This window comes from Bemisia tabaci, chromosome 2 (assembly GCF_918797505.1).
Source record: "Bemisia tabaci chromosome 2, PGI_BMITA_v3".
Taxonomy (NCBI): Eukaryota; Metazoa; Arthropoda; class Insecta; order Hemiptera; family Aleyrodidae; genus Bemisia; species Bemisia tabaci.
Genome location: NC_092794.1, coordinates 51968626 through 51986193, shown reverse-complemented (window position 1 = coordinate 51986193; position 17568 = coordinate 51968626). Strand labels below are relative to the sequence as shown.

The window sequence follows — 17568 nt, the reverse complement described above, 5'->3', positions numbered from 1 at the left end:
GTTCCCACGACAGAAGTTCTGTTCTCACAACAGAAAAGTTCTGTAAGTGTAACAAAGAAACTGTGGGAGCCGTATGAACAAAAGGTTCTGTCGTCAGCACCATCCATTTTTTTCTGTGTACAATCCTGATGAATCGCACGGACTTCGGCAGGACCGGATCTAGCGGATGGCTACATGGGCCGCGGCCCATGGCGGCAAATTTTGCAATTTTTCAAATATAGGTATAAAACAAATCGGATTCAGAAAAAAATTACAAACGAAAAAAGGTGACAAAATCTCTCATTTCCTTAGAGTATAGTAATTTCTAATTTTGTCATCATTCGGTGATACAAGAGACAGCACCTTTAATCAGTCGAGTTAAGAGAGAAACCAAACACGCAATTTGGCCTGGAACGGCGCGGCGCAGAGAGCAATGATGACGAGAACTTGAGATGAACAGAAGAAACCCTCGGCGCGGCGGTCGGCATGTAACACATATCAGCGCCTACAAGACTGCATGAATACTTTACGCATTGCGTCAAACACAGTGCGGTCGGCGTGAAACGCAAAGCGCCTACGAGACTGTAGGAATAATTTACGAATTGCGCCAAACCTATCGCGGTCAGCGTGGCGGCGGAAGGTAAAATTATTAAATCACATTTACGTTTGTTCTTTCATAATGTTTTCGTTCATTTCTTCAAATGGAAGGCCTCGTCCACACAGAGATAGGTATACGGAACTTAACTTTTGCGCAAAGTTTTGTGAACTTTTGCTAGTAGTGTTGACAGGGTTTTCGCAAATAATGTGTCCAACAAGAATGAACGCGTCTAATGCACCCCTCTCCCTTTGACACGTTCACTTAATGGTTTTTATTGATGTTTCAAAACGAATGATGAGGGGGCGCGGTAAAATGCAGGCGGCCCATGGGCGGCATGTTGGTAAATCCGGCCCTGGACTTCGGAGCAAAACCGATGACAATTCTTCCCTCGGCAAAACGAAATGCTACAGGAAATCTGTAATATCACAAGCGTATAAGACACATATCACACTCAGGTAGGTATATGAGGCCCTAGGCGCAATACCTAACGGAACTACAGTACATTGAAGTCTGGTAAGTAGGTATATTAAGAAATGTTATTAATTCGTTCTGCCCTTTCCCTCCTGAAATGTAGGCCGCGTCTGGTACGTATTTAAAGTGACCAAGTAAATATAGCATGAATGTGTCATTTTCTTCATATACCTCATGTTCGTTCAAGCACTGTACACTATACCTATTCAACTTTAGAGAGAAGAGAAACGATGATGCCATGCTAAGGAAGGAAAAACGCCGTCGCCGTATGAATATTGGAGAGTTGCAAAATTTTCTCCAATACCAAGTTCATTTTTAAGGAGAGTTGTGTACGTTTTCTCTTGAAATTTTCAGACAAGCTAGATCCGATTGTAAATATAATCCCTGGTAAAAATTGGCAGTACAGTATGTGTTCCAAAATACCATAGACCTACAGCCGGCTGTAAGATTACCAATAGCTTCTATAGCCGGCAGCACAATTTCTTATGGCCTTTTATAGCCGATGGCGATAAAGTATATGCTAAACGTTACTAATTACGGATGCTAGGACTTAGTGAGTTTTTGGACTACCGCTCTCTTTTTGGGCCGCAGTATCTTGATTTAATTTGCGAGGAAAGCTCCGCACTTTTGAAGGACGCCTGCCATTGATAATATGTTGGAGCGCCTTCAATTTCGAATGATACTGTGCAATACCTCTGGTGTGAAATAGTTGCTTCAAGCGCCGCGGGCGAGCAGCCAGCGCTGAACGCGCATTGGCGCCTACAAACCTAACAGGGATACTTCACGCATTGCGCAATGCGTGAAGTATCCCTGTTAGGTTTGTAGGCGCCAGTGCGCCGCCGCTCCGCTTTGTGTTGGGTTCTAAGATTTAATCTCGCGGAATCAGCGTTTTTCAACTCATGACTTTGAAATGTTTGCACACTCTGTATGGATTATTCTCATTTTAATTGATGAAAAAAAAAAATATGTAGTACCTAGAGGAAAATTTGTTCGTTTTGTAAATACTAAGGTGGTTCCGCACAAACTTTAGGATTTACAAAGCACAATAATTTCTACGCAATTTCTTATAGCCTTTTATAGCCGATGGGGAATAAGCAACAGCCAGGCGATAAAGTGTAAAGCCCGGCTGTACAATTTTTTATCGCTTCGTGTAGCCCGGCCGTATGATTTTTTCCTCTTCCTACAGCCAGCTATATGATTTTCTATCGCCCTCCTCAGTCGGCTACAAGAACTCCATGGTATTTTGAAACGCAGCTCCTATCGCCAATTTTTACCAGGGATTCTTTGAAAAATCGGAGGAAGAACGTTTGCAGATTTTCCGGAAAATTCATAAATCATGAATGGAAATTCGGCAACGTCTGAAAGCTCACACAGCGCTGTTCCTTAGCACGGCACCATGATTCACCGGGGAGCCGTGACCAGGAGACAGTGACAGTCACGAGAGGGGGAGGGGGGAGCGAAAAAAGTTCTCAAGCCGCGCCAAAGTTGGTATACTCTTGCCTAATTAATTTTTTCATGCCATCTCACTTATGAGACAAGTGTCTGAGGGATTGAGCAATACCTACTCGACCGGCCCTCTCCATTCGCGATTATAACGGTGGGGGAATAAAGTTGCTCCCGAAACCTAAAAATAAATGTGCTTTCTCAGGGGGCCACTGTGGAATTAGAGTCCATTGCGCGCGCTGATACGACTGCCCTGCCACATAATCACGATCACAACATAGCGACTGATCATCACATCACCACGAATTGAGGTTAGTTTCCCTGCGGACGGTCCCTGTGATAAGAGTGATAAGACGACCCATGTCCAACGACGATCCAGATTCTGATTCTAAGCCGGTGCTTTTAATGTTACCATGGAGGATTGTCGAGCGTGCTTCCTGATCGTTCCAGGATGTCAAAGTCCATGATTCACTGGTCTTGGAATGAATACTGACGTCATCTTCGTGTTGTAACATCAGTCTCCCTTCCAGTCCAAGGTACTGCTCAAAATCATGCTTCGTGGGAGGCTGCAGTGTATCTTTTTTCATGCTTCTCTCTCCGCGACCACGTTCAACAAGTAGAATCATTCAATATGACCCCCCACAGATGTAGTCCTTGCAAACTTATCTCTTTCTTGTGTAGAACATCGACCACTGTAATTGCCACCCATTAGTGTTATCATTTGTTTACTTCCTTACATGATTCATAAGTTCATGTTCTGCTAGCCCAAGTGATTACTTTACTCAACTAAATTTCTCCACGATTTTACCTTCCCCCCACAGTTCTTTAACCTTGTTACTTCCAATTTTGTCTCGTGAAATATTTAGTGCTTTTCATTTACGTCCATCCCTTGCGGACCGTTAACAGATCTGATGTAGAAGTTCTCCCTGTTGAACTCACAATGGTACTGTATGTTATTTTAAGTTCTTGATGTATTTTTATTTTCTTGGCCTTGGTATTTGTCCTGTTATTGGACTGAACCATGTAATTTTAAATGAACAATTGGTCCTCTCAATAAAAGCTTGCACCGAACAGTCTGCGATCAACTGTCCTGCACACTTGCACATCATTTGTTATCAAAATGTGATCTTCTTCTAAAGTAGGGGACTAATTACCCCAATTTGTCATTGAGGCTACAGAAAATCGTCAAGTGCATCCAACAACGCCATCATGATGGGCTTTTACTAGCAAGTAAACAGTACGTTTTAGAGGAAATGTTCAGATCCTCACGGGCATGAAATTTTCATGCTAGAGTTGTAGATGCACCCTAAAATTTCGAAGGTCTAAAGCTTTCATCACATTGATTACCTGCAAGAAATCTTAAGTGAGCGCACTGAAATATAATAATGGATTTTGAGGTCAAAGGAAGCAGAAATTCTGAATTGATCGAATGCTACGATTTAAGTAAGCAAGGTCAGAAAGAAAGTTGCCAAATATTCTAGAATGCACATCTATTCATTCTGATTTTTTAGCATTATCAGGGTTTGGTGCTCGAAAAATTAATAGGTACGATTTTGTAGTTTCTGTTGCATCTTCGCCTCATGCTTGACTTCCTGCCGTATGGTGTTTAGCATTCGGTTTATTGGCTAAATGGCTCCTAATTAGAATTAAAGTTAGACTATTTTGAAGAAACTTTCAAGAATTAGGTTGGATTATTGTGCTCATTTTATTTTATACCCAAGTACCATTGTCTTAACTGTCAAGATGGATTAGTTTTTCAAATTTTAAAGCAATTTATTAGGAAAGGATAGCAAAGCAAAACAAAAAATTTGCAATTTTAGAAGTTACTTTAAATGTATTTTAAAATCTACCCTTTGAATTTTCTTTTCCAGGATGACGGACGTAGAGGACGCAGATGATGACTTATACTTTGATGCTGTCCCGCTGAATTCAAGACCAGCTTCGATACTTTCTCGCCTTACCCTTTTCCACAGTGCTGTTGACATTTCTACTTTCGAAGAAAAAACTGCAATGATGCCTGAGGTTGAATTCTCAGGCGTTGAAATAAAAGAGGCAAGTTTTAATTATATACCTATCACAGTAGTATTTGCGACCATCAACAATACAAGTCCCAAAAAAATTTATCTCATTTTGAAACATCTGTCTGTTTTTTTGTCAAATTTTATTTTTTTCCGAAAAGAAACTAGTCCTTGCATGCTCAAAAAGTTTGCTTTGAATTTCCCTTGTCATTCCAAGAATATTATTTAATTTATCAAAATATTAATACCCCCCCCCCCCTCCACCATTTGTCTTTTCTTTTCTTTTGAAAAAATGTGAGACACAATCTCTATAACACAGCAACTAAGATAATATTGTTAAGAGTTTTACTTCATGCAAAGTAAATTTTACTTTCCCGTTTGGTTTACCTTTTTTTTCACATTCTTAGAGAATAATATTAAAAAACTATTCCAACACTTCGTAAGCTTCCTCTGCTCTTTGTCCGTTATTTCGCTCTCATCGTGAATTACAAGCTGTCTGCAAAGACCACCTAATAAGCAGAAACACGTACGTTCGCAATCACAGAAATAAAGATTCACTAGATCCTCTTTTAGGATGGACTAGTGTGGGTGTAACACTGAAACCTGGGAGGAACACCTTTATTATTTAACTTCCAGCTCTCCCACTAACCAATTATTGTATTAAAAATTCAGTGATTTTTGTTCTGTGCCTTGTTGAATCCTTAATAAGTTTGGAATTGCTTTTGAAGCTGTAGGTATTGATTATTTGTTCACCTCCCAGCTATCATTCATCATGCTGTTCAGTCAGTCATAATTGACCTTTGCACAATTTTTCACCTCAACTCCCACTTATGTTTTCTTTTTCCGTTTTTACCCTTGAGCAAAAAAAGTTTTGCTTATCATCTGTGGTGTTTTGGTCTGAAAGGTATAGGTCACATGGCAACAGTAAGAGTGAAGTTTAATATCATAGTTCATACAGTTATTATTTTATTGTGTTTATTAAGTACTGAGAAATTTGTATTTTTTAACTGTTAACAAAAAGTAAGAAAATAGGAAAAAAAAACACTAATTTACCCAATCAAAGATTAATGACCATGAAAAACTGTATAATTATTGATAAGTCCAGTGTATGGACAAGTTTTGTGAAGTGTCTGAAATAATTGAGGCGTTATTTTGTTAAGCTCATAGCACCTCATGTGATGAATGGAATGTCAAAATTAAGTAGTTAGTTTGCATAACACCAATTGAAACCTTTTTTATAACCTCTTGGTGATTTTCAATCGAGACCCTTTTTTTCCAGATCACTAATATTTACGCACCGTGTTAGTCCATTAAATAGAATCAGAATGGGAAGTAAGGTATCATACAATGTGTGTTCTTATCAAAATTTGATGATTCAGGAGGGAATGTTACATCATAGGTTGTCAGGATTGAGGAATTTTCCAATTTTCTGTGAAGAACAGAGGTAAAAATAGATTATTTACTATTATTTTAAGGAAAACTCCAAGCTGAATTGCAAAAAAAAAGTGCAGCAAAAATTACAACTTTTCATAAAAAATACCTATGTGCATATTTTGCACTATGATTGACATTCCTCAGGTACCGTATTCTCTCTCAATTAGGTAATGATGACCTGATATGATCAATTCAGTCTATTTGTCATTCATTATTTTTAAATTCTCTGCTTTCAAAATCTTTAAGGTCAGGATTCTCTAACTTATCATCTCCAACAAACAGCCCTGCCGACATCTTCAAAATATTCCACCTAATTATTTCTCTCCTTTTTGCAGAACGGAAACTCAGATGACAAAAGTCAAATGAATGATGATGATCCTGACTTTATTCTGGTCTGGTCCAAAGCCCACCTTAGTACAACATCTTTACGGAGGAAGAATTCAAAAGCTGAAACGTTTGAGTCAACTGCCAGATCTAGACGAGATATTTTCGAGCAGCACCTTAAAGATCAGGGTCTGGTCTTAGAGTATGAAACTATAGGAACTCTAGAATTTGTCAAAATATTTACCCCCAAGGAGGTTCTTCGAAGATACTGTGAGATTTTGAAACTCCGGATGCCAATGAAAGAAGTGAGTTCTCCTTGTTACTCTAGTAAAAAAAAGTCACCAGTCTTAAGACAAGCTGTCATGCAGTATTCGAAGGCATATCATCGTAGCTTATTTGAGTTAATTTTAAGTTGTCACAACTGATGATTGGAGTAGTTAGTATTATCATTGCCCTCTGGTCCTCTGTATATGGTGGTTTCTCCAACGAAGGAATGCAATTTCATTCCAAGGTTGCAAAATTGACTTGGACAGTATAATTTTGTACAAGAATATATCTTTGCTTTTTTTGTTAAAAATTTTTCTCTTTTTAGCGTGAGATCAGAAGAGGAATTAATGACATTTTTCGTCAGAAAAGCCCAAGATTCTCGTGGTAAAAGTGCATTTTCCAAGAGAAAATTTGACAACAGTGACGTAGTTTTGTTTTTCTGCAAGGGAAATAATGACATGATCACCAAGCAGCAGTTCAAGGCATAAATTGGACTGACAGCCACTTTAAATAATGATAAAGAATTTTTAGGGATATGGCAGTTGATGAATTTTACTCATTTATATTTTAGATCAAGCCCTGGTGTAGAAGTTAAAGGTAGAGTTTACTGTGAGGCTATCCTCCGGTTTTAAATTGGACAGAAAAGGATCAAAGGATATGTAACAAAAGTGTCTACAATTGGGCATAAATACATCACAGGATACTTGTTAGCATGCAAAACTAGAGATAACTAAGCATTGCTCTCTTTTATATTTTACTGTTGCTTACCTGGAATATTTGCTCGTAAAGTGTAGGCTTATTCCGGCAGAATAAATCTCATACTTAAGGAAGCTTAATTATGTAAAACTAAAGTTTAATAAAATGGCTGCAAAGTCAGCAAGTTGTTGAAGGGATGACTTCCATCTCTCAATTTCTGATTCTAATTTTTCTCAGCTGCCAGCTAGTGGGTAGAGTGCATTTTTTTTTTCCAGAAATATTCTGTTTTGTCCCTACTCCTTGAATAATCTGTGAATCAAGCAAATTATCTTAAATAGGTCTAATATATTTGTGTAAATTTATACCATCAATATTGCTCCTTCGTTAACTGTTAATTCTGACTTTATTGTTACAGTTTCCAGATCAAGAAGAACCAAAACAATTTACTGTGATAACGGAAGTGACTTCATTCTTGAGTAAGCTTTTGCAATTCATGTATATCGACTCGGACAAGTTTCCCCCTGAAAAATTCAAACTTACCGCAGAATATAGTAGAAATAAGCATTATTTATTCGACGAAGATGCACCAAATTTTTTCTCTGCACCAATACGTTCAATTATAGTTGATTTTATTCTTAGTCGCCAAAACTTCAGCGAAGACCCTGATGATATGAATTGTGTTGGAATTCAAAGGCTCCTGGATGAAGGAGTGTACAAAGCAGCATATCCACTTCATGATGTGAGTAAATACTTTTAGATTTGGAGCTGGTTCTATTTTCCATGTTGTAACTTGCGCCTTTTTGATATTTTAGGAACCTCTAAAATTGTTTCAACATTTTTTTAATATTGTTTTAAAAAACTACCACTCTTCTTTACCCCTTGCAGCCTTCTATAAGCTTAGAGGAGCTTAAGATTTCTCAAATTTCAAAAATAAAGGACACCCAGCTTAGGTGTCTCCCTTTCCCTCCTACAGGCTATCAGGGCCCCTGTCTATGCAACCTGTTGCTGGTTAAAGGACTCTCGGTTAATTTGGCAAGATATGCCGTACTTTCCGTGTTCACCTTTAACAGGGTAACAAAAGAATAGTGGACCTTCAAATACTCCAAATCCAACGGATAGCAAGGATAAAAGAGAACTCATTTTTTTCAAAATTAGAAAAAAAGGATTTAAATTTTTTTACGAAAAGCAATATCCGCATTTGATTTTAGAATTAAATTTTTTCTTACATTGCACTGCATTCACGGATCTATTTCTCAGAATCTTCAACTTGTAAACTCTTTGTCGTAATTTTCAGGGTGATTATAATGCTCCAGGTTCTATGCGTTATTTACTTTACACTGAGTGGGCTACAATCAAGAATTGGGTCAAAAATCAACCTATTGACCATATCAAAGAATATTTTGGCGTAAAAGTCGCTCTATATTTTGCATGGCTAGGTTTTTATACGCACATGCTTATACCTGCCTCTATAGCAGGCATCACAGTCTTCTGTTTTGGATTATTCACTTTAAGCAGGAATACTGTCAGGTAAGCTTGTATCTGCTGTTTTTCTCCTTTTCCTTTTTTAGGTATATTTGATTTTTATTAGATTAGTGATGGAAAAATTTAAGCATAAGTGCTAATTTTCCTCTCTTTGTCTCTTATGAAAGATATCAGGAAAAAATTTGAGTTGAAAATCAACAATAGTTTTGCAATGAAGTTGTAAAGTTTGGTTTGCGGTTTTTGTTAGAGAGTCATCTTTCTGCCTTTTTAGTGGCTTTAAAATTCACAAAATTGTTCAATACTAGGAAAGGACCTGTACCATCAGCCTTCTTAGCAAGCTTTCTCAATGCAATCATGATTAATTCCATTTATAATGGTTTTATTTTTAATCTCAGTCAAAGTGTTAAGTCAGGTTTTATGATGACCATGCAAAAAAAAATTATGATTTTAAATTAATGAGCATGAAAAAATGTGTTAGTTAATCCTAATGATGACACTAAAATTATGATAATCGGAAATGAAACTTTCTTTAAAAATTTTGAGGGAAAAATACAGGGAAGCTCTCACTAAACGCTTTGTTCGATAGCCAGACACATTTTTGGTTGAAATAAATTTAAAAGTGAGCATGGTGTCACATCAAGTAGTATGATTATCGATTTAGTGTGCCTGGAAACCCCGCCTAATTCACATTCAGTTGGTAGAAGCCTGTGCTTATAACAACACTGATGTGCAGTATGTCAAGTTCGGGCACTTTAGACATGCAAGTCCTCCGCGCAAGTCAGCGACCGAAGGCGGCATCTTCATTTGTCAAAAGAAATCTGATTAAGTTTCTTTGATGCATTATCACTTCGCCTTTGACCTCCAACTTGTGCGATGGACTTTGCATCTAAAGTGCTGGACCTTCATACTACATACTTCTGTTCCAGGATGCATAGGGAACATTGATCACTTTTCACCCTGTCAAATTATTTATGAAATCTTTTTTATTTTTCATTTCAGTGAAGATATCTGTAATAGATCTCGAGACATCACCATGTGCCCTCTATGTGATAAAAACTGTGATTATTGGAAACTGTCCGACACATGTCTCTATGCAAAGTTCACATATCTATTCGACAACCCGTTAACTGTGTTCTTCGCTTTTTTCATGTCTGTTTGGGGTGAGTATTTTCCCCCTTCATCACCAAAAATTATATCTCTTGCCAATTGTCGCAATTATTCATCTTGCCTACTTAAAAATTGAACCAAGCAAACTTGAACAAGATAATGCATCTTAATTTGTGTACAGGGTGCTTTTGGTCAATTCTTCTTGTGACACTCAGATATCTGTTGGCAAAGCATATTTCAGTTCAAAATGGGATTGGATTTTTAGCGAATTTGAAAATCAATTTCTTAGCTAAACTGTGATAAATAGGAAAATACAGATACCTACCTATCCGCATTTTTGATGTACTTTCCAAAAATAATTTTTTTTAAAGAAAAACAAAAACTGTGCGACAGCCTGATTTTTCTGATGTTTACTGAAAACTCTTGTCAAGCTCTTGTGTTTAAATTCCTTTTATTGATTTGTAGCGACTGTGTTTTTGGAACTCTGGAAGCGATACTCAGCATCGGTGACTCATAGATGGGGACTTACAGGGTTCACCGTCCAAGCAGAGCATCCCAGACCAGAATATTTAGCCAAACTTGCTACGTCTAAGAAACAAAAAATTAATGTTGTGACTGGTGCTGTTGAACCTAGTGTGCCTTTTTGGAAAGTCAAAGTTCCTGCAACTCTTCTAAGTTTCTCAGTTGCTCTACTTCTGGTATGTATCAATTAACTTATTCATCCATTTCTTTTTACCGTTTACTTTCTATTTTTTTATGCATATTAACAAGCAGTATGATTGCTTATGGCAGCACATATCTCCAAGTGGAACTGCTGGATGATCAATCTGAATACCAGTGGTAGCCAGTAGAATTGAACGTTGCAAGTCTCTGCTCATGTTTATTTTTGAAAGAAAAACTAACCGACAGTTTCAATTAAAATTTGTCTTTAATTTTCTTCACTCATTCCATGTAAATTTCTATGCCATTCTATTCTATGTATAGGGGGAAAAAAAGGAACGTTTGGTTCAATTTTCTTAAAAAAATAAAACATAATTGGAGATTTTCTAATGTTCAGATTGAGACACTCATTTAGCCATTGAAAGGGAAAGATCCTCTAGAAAATAAATGAAGAAGGTAATTTACAAATGATAACTTAGTCTTACAGAAGAAGTTAACCTTGGTATGTAAAATTTGTTTATGACATTTCAATGCCCCCTCTAATCCAGATTTTATGTTCATTCTTTTCAGCTACTTATTGCGCTGGGAGCTGTGTTTGGAGTTGTCTTGTATCGTATGTGCGTTTTAACGTCAATAAGTCTGTTCAGTGACGCCGAGTGGCTTTCATTCTATTCCAATTTAGTTATCCCGACAACCGCAGCCATTCTTAACTTGATATGCATCACTCTTTTGAACTATGTAAGTAAAATTGTAACAAGCATTGGCAAATATATATGTCTCCCATCCTTGAAGTAAATGCCCCTATGAACATTCAAAGTAATTAGATTTATATCCACGATTAAACGTTGAGTCTTATTTTAGATTGACTTTTTTTCTTTGTGGTAAAAATGGAAGCTCCTCAGGTCAATACTTGGAAATTCCATCGTAGTGGTGATACATTTTGTAAAATTAATTAATTTTTTCCTTGTATTTATTTCTTTATATTTTCATGAGCTCTTGACTTTCTATTGATACTTAGCACTCTTTTGTTTCTAACATGAACTTTTACACTTCAGGTTTATGAAAAAATGGCAGTGTACTTAACGGAGTTGGAATATCTTCGGACGCAGACTGAGTTCGATGAATCTCTCACGCTAAAAATTTACTTATTCCAATTTATCAACTACTATTCATCCATCGTGTATATGGCATTTTTAAAGGGGAAATTCACTGGATACCCAGCCAAGTATAATCGCATATTCGGTCTAAGGCAAGAAGAGGTAAGTACTATTTAGTCTAAGAGACTTCAGCGATAAAAAAGTTCCTTGAACTCTTGCCGTGAGGATAAGAGTTTTAAAGATGGTGTATGTATTTTTATGAGGAGAATTTTTCTTAATGACAAGTAATAGTCATTGTGTCCTCTTGTTAGTAAGAGGAAAATAAGATTAGGGTTACAGGAACTTTTCAAAAATGTAACCAGCAGGTTACAAGAGGTCTTCTGTAAAAATAGGAAGGCCCTGAAAACTGCTTTTGAAAATGGGAGGGTTACAAAACGAGATCTTAAAACTGAAGAGGCCTGTTTGCATCCGTAAGAAAATTACTTTTATTTTGCAAAATTGCAGAAAGTAGAAAATGAAGAGAAAAAGAATAATAACTTTGATAATTTTAGGGCTGTTAAAGTGGGGAGCCAAAAAGTAAAATGGGAAGGCTTAAGTATTTCTGCATCCCTGAATAATACATAAATCACATGTCCTGCTCTTGAAGGTTATTTTTAATAGTTCACTTAGTCTGGAATAATAATTATAAAAAAAAAAGACAGACTCTGGCATCACTTTTTGTAATGCCATCTTTTCACCAACACACGCCCTTAAAGTTAAACGAATTAAATAATTTCTCGGGTTTAGGAAAAATCTTCCCTCTTAACTCAACTCAGATTCTAAGATTTAATATTCTTAATTTGTTTGGTTTGCCTTTGCAGTGCAGTCCAGCTGGATGTTTAATGGAACTATGCATTCAACTGGCTATTATAATGATTGGTAACCAAGCCATGAATAGTGTTCTAGAAATGATCATTCCGTAAGTGTATTGACTGTATTTATTTTTATCGAATTTTAGATTTTCTTTTCATAGACCAATTAAAAAAATATCAATAACTAAAAATGGCACATCTGTATTACATTACCGATTGTTAAAATTCTGTGTTTAATCGTAGTCGTTCAACTCATCTTCAACTAAAAATCAGCCCAAGTTCACCCTTTAGTTCCATAGTAATCCAGCATGTCACTCAGTAAAAATCTGAATTCAAAATCAGCTATTTTATATATATTATATATATATATATATTATATATATATATATATATATTGATTCAATCTCTGAAAAATTGTATTTAGAGCTTCAAAAAGGATCATTTTTAGTTGGAGTAGGAGTTTGAAGAGAAAACTACCAGCTTCAACCTCAAGTGATAACTTTTTATTGAATTTTCTAATATTTTGTTAGTGGGTCAAGACCAACTGAATGCTGTATGGATTCTAACATCGCATTCATAAAAATTAAAACACAGCAGTGGCTTTCCTCAAAGGAAGAATCTCTCGAGTTGCTAAAGATACACCTTAATTAGCACTGAAAAATCTACGATATGTCACAGAAGAATTTTTCTCTCATTTTTCCAGGCCTATAATGAGCTGGTATTCAGCAATGTCAGAAGTCTCAGGTCTTTCAAGTGTGAAATCAACATCATCAACCTCTGCAACTGAAGCTGAAGACGATACAACACTTGTCCCCACTGACAAGAGTTGGTACAAGGATTATAAACTCCTTGACTGGGGTCCAAGAGGTCTTTTCGTGGAATACCTGGAAATGGGTAATTTTCAATTTTTTCTTTTACCTTTCTTTAAAGTAACAAATATTTTAAACTATGGATGTGATAGCCAATATTTATCAGATGAGTCAAGCCTTTCATTGAAGTACTCCCTGTTTGAAAAATTTTTCAGGTTTTCAGTTTTTTCCAAGGCAGCAGTTTAAACATCTCTACATACCTCTTTTTAAGAAACTAATCTTTTTACTCTCACTTTCTGTTTTAGTTATGCAGTATGGATTTGTTACAATATTTGTATCAGCCTTCCCTCTCGCACCCTTGTTTGCCCTCCTGAATAATATTTTTGAAATGAGACTCGACGCTCAGAAATTTCTAAGATTTTATCGAAGACCTGTCCCTCACAGAGCTCCCAACATCGGAGTTTGGTTCCGCATCTTGGATGTCTTGGGCAAAATATCTGTTGTCTCCAATGTAAGTGTGAAAATCAGTTGGGAAATTCCCTATCAAGGACATATTTTTCTGCCTATTGCTTCTGTGAATTTTGTTTTTAAAGTTTAAAAGTTGCCAAAGATAAGTATTGCCTGTAGTTTTACCTATCAACATTTCTCAAAGACCGTCAAATTTTAGCAAGCATGCGAAAAAAAAGAAGAAGAAAAAATTATGAAAGGAGGTTTATTGAGAATGTTAGTAGAGATTAGTTTTGAGAAATGGTCTGAAAACTAAATCCAACTTAGAAATTGTCCGTAGTTTCTCCCAAAATTTTGGTCAAAAGCTTCTTTTCTTGACATTGCAACCACGCACTCAAGCATATTTTCAAGTGGTATTTTTTAAGTCTACGCATATTGGAATTAAACATTTTGAGAATTTCGAAACTATGATTTTAACTCCTTAGCAATAAAAAGATCCGAGGGAAAGTATGAACTTTCTGCCTTTAAAGCTCTCTTGTGCTCAAGTGAACTTGCGTGACATTTTAAAAATCATTTTGATTTTTCAGGCATTTATAATCGCATTTTCCTCAAACTTCATACCTCGAATGGTTTACAAGTATGTGGTGAACCAAAATCGCACGGAAGAGGGCTTTTTAAACCATTCTCTTGCATACTTTAATACAAGTGACTTTCCAGTGGATTCAAAACCTCTGTATCCATCAGAAAATGTAACTCTTTGCAGGTAATTATGTTTTATCTTTTTTCCAAAATGAAAGGATTTTGCAGCACAAGTCGCAAGCTCAGCTCATTCTCAAGCAAAATCACCTCGATCATTTCCTTACACAGTGAAATGTATTATTAGCACAAATGTGCATTTTTATTCCAAAATTTCACTTTAGTCAATAACATTATCATATATTTAAAAAAAAAAAAGATCAATGTGTGCTGCTTGGACATAGGCAGTCACTGCATTTTTGCTCAAATAGTGAAGCAGATACATCCAATCAAAACCATATCGATGATCAAAGTGCAAAATCATGTTTTTTTTTAATTTATTTATTTTTCTAGGTATCAGCAGTATCGTGACCCTCCGTGGGCAGAAAAAAGGTACAAAAGACCAATAATTTACTGGCAAGTCTTAGTTGCAAGGTTAATGTTCATCGTTATATTCCAGGTAAACTTTCATGGCTTATTTTCCTTTAATGAAAACTTTTTTCTTTGTTGTCTTTGACCTCTTTTGTGACAAATGGTTTAATTTTTGTATAAGAAAGACAATTGCAAATATCCAGAGTGTAGAATCCAAAGAATCTATACAGATTCAAGTGAATGGTAGGAGAAACTAGTGAGTTTAAAATATTTTAAAGAGGCAAAAAGAAACTTCAAAGTATTATGTGCGGAATGCCAATCAATTTGGCATTGGCAAAATTTCAGTATTACCTGATATGATGTTCCTTACAGCCTCCTAAGCCTTCCAAGTTCCTAAAATCAGATTTTCCTTGTGCCAATCTTGAGGATAGCAGGATTGTAAAATGAATTTTTCGGTATATCTTGTGAAAATGTCGCAAAATCTTATTAGTTATCGAATAAAGCTTTCATTTCCTTTCAGACTGGGGAGATGAGACACATAAAAAGAATGAAATTCCTCTAAATGATAACAGCGTGTCATGTAGTACATAGCAAAAGTCCCACACCTCCACATCTTCGTTGAAAAATGTGTGTACGAAGGCCGAAAAATTCACTCTTCAGCTCTGCTTTTCTTGGTATTGACAATGTAGGACGTTTGATTTTAAGAGCTCATCACACTTAGGAGGTTGCTCGGAACAACACATCAAATTCATAATGTCAAAGTTTACCCAGTACCAAATTTTGCGATATCTCTTGCGTAGTCTTGAAATAAAGTTTTTGACTTATCTGTATGATTGTTTGACAGTGGATGATATAATTTTAAAAAAATCTAATATAAACTAGGTAAGATGCGACAGTGGCTGTGTCATTAAATACTTAAATCATGATGATTTTTCCAGAATGTTGTCTCCCTTGTAACAATAGCTGTTCAATGGTTAATACCAGACATGTCTGCCAGACTTCGGGACCAAATCAAGCGGGAAGCTTACTTGACAAGCGAGTTGATTATCAGACATGAGGCGCAGAATAAAGCTGCTTGGAGTAAGTTTATTTCCTCAAATTTTAAGTAAACTCGAACCTTTTTTTCTCTCAATTTTCTTTTTGCTGATTGATTTTTCTGAAAACTGTATTAACTACTGTAGAACTTGCTTGTATTAGAGTAAATCTGGACCAGTAGATTTTTCCAGTATGAGAAGTTTTTGCTAACTTAGCCTAAATTCTTGAAAACACTAGGTCTTTTATCATTTGCGTATCTCTTCTTAAATTGATCAGAACAACACTACGGCCTGTTTTTATGAAATCTGAGACATTTATTTATTACGTAATATCAGGATCAACAGGCTCAACTCAATATATGTTACACGCACAAAAAGGTAACTTAAAGGAAAATAAGATGAAAAGATGAATCTTTTATGTAGTATGTAAGGAGGTAAAGAAGACTAGATTTTTTTTAAAAAAAAAAACATTCAATAGTTACACTTTAAAAAATTTTACATTAATGACTAAGTACGTATCTCAATTGCGATGTTTCAAAATCGCCGGTCATGTTTCATTCTTTATGAGGAAAATTAATCATAATATTTTCTTGTAATACCTACCAAGTGACTTTTTTAGAATAAGTGACACAAAGGCACAGAAAATTTCAATAGGAAATTTTAGTTGGTTGGTTTTCCTTTAACTTTAAAAGAATAAATCATGAGTGGAAACCCCTCAAGGTTGCAATTTGAGGTATGAGTTTTTCGGCTTTGAAAATGTTTGTTTGGGTAGGCATCTGTTTTAATATCAAAGCTTCTCCAATTTTTAAATAATTTTTTTACAGCTTTGAATACCTTGGGCTGGGTTGCGTCAGATAATTCTGATCCTGACTCAGATCCAAAACCTAAGTATCGACATTTATGGAGGCAAAGAGTTCCAACTTTTTCGAGTGCTGATTAATTAAAATTCTTGCCTCATTAACGGGTGACATTTGAATATCAACCTCTTGTCCTATTACAACTTCTGGTCAAGTAAGTCTAGGTTTGACCTGTGCACCATGCTCACTTTTCCTGTTGAATGGTCGTGTCATGTATTCAAAGTTTTGTCAACTTGCCGTCGATTTTTATGCCAAGTCCAAGTAGTAATGACTAATGACCCTGATAAGTTGTAATCCAATCGGTAGATTGTTGTAGTTTTCTTGATGGCAATTTATTGCTGTGAAATGGTTACTGTAATAATGCTGAATTTTAATTACTTAACCAGAGAAAATCGTGTGATGGATTGTCATAAAATGGTAATTTCATTGCAATTAAATGATGACTTTATTGAAAAGAGAAAATTAGGTTGTAATAGCTCTGATGATCTTAGTGATTTTACAGCGACTAAGCTGCAATAAAATTACTACTTTCTTCCGATAAATCACAACTTTTCCATTGTAAAGTGCAACTTAGGTGTCAAAGGCAGAGATTAAGTTTTGTTTTGTCCCTATATTTGCCTCAGTTTTATCTGCAAAGTTCCGTATTTATCTATTGAGTCTTTTCCCGGCACTACATTCACTGTAAATATTCTCATTAATTATTTAGTTTTATCGTAATATCTGTTGTCATATTTTTTCTCCAATAGAATGTGTTTTAATGTATTGTCAATCCCAAATTTTTCACCTTTTTTTCCTCTGTGTTTTTGCACCCGATGATGTAAATATTATCCTGAAAATATCCACGTCCAAAGATGATAATTAACCAAGTGGCAAAATTGTACAAAAAA

At 35.9% G+C, this 17568-nt stretch overlaps 1 protein-coding gene across 4 annotated transcripts in view; it reads left to right on the top strand.

Moving 5' to 3' along the window:
- Nucleotides 1-2598: 2598 nt before the first annotated feature.
- Nucleotides 2599-17568, top strand: part of LOC109035077 (anoctamin-1) — a 22034-nt gene continuing 7064 nt past the window's right edge. The window contains exons 1-16 of one of the 4 annotated variants that reach the window (XM_072297517.1): nt 2599-2802; nt 4363-4543; nt 6279-6572; nt 7646-7969; nt 8525-8757; nt 9712-9872; nt 10285-10517; nt 11050-11217; nt 11535-11738; nt 12437-12534; nt 13131-13321; nt 13542-13747; nt 14271-14446; nt 14773-14878; nt 15729-15870; nt 16649-16984. In XM_072297517.1, coding sequence (XP_072153618.1) covers nt 4364-4543; nt 6279-6572; nt 7646-7969; nt 8525-8757; nt 9712-9872; nt 10285-10517; nt 11050-11217; nt 11535-11738; nt 12437-12534; nt 13131-13321; nt 13542-13747; nt 14271-14446; nt 14773-14878; nt 15729-15870; nt 16649-16764 — 2832 coding nt within the window. In that variant the 5' untranslated portion in view covers nt 2599-2802; nt 4363 and the 3' untranslated portion in view covers nt 16765-16984. The other 3 variants (XM_072297516.1, XM_072297515.1, XM_019048591.2) reach the window with 3 other exon arrangements.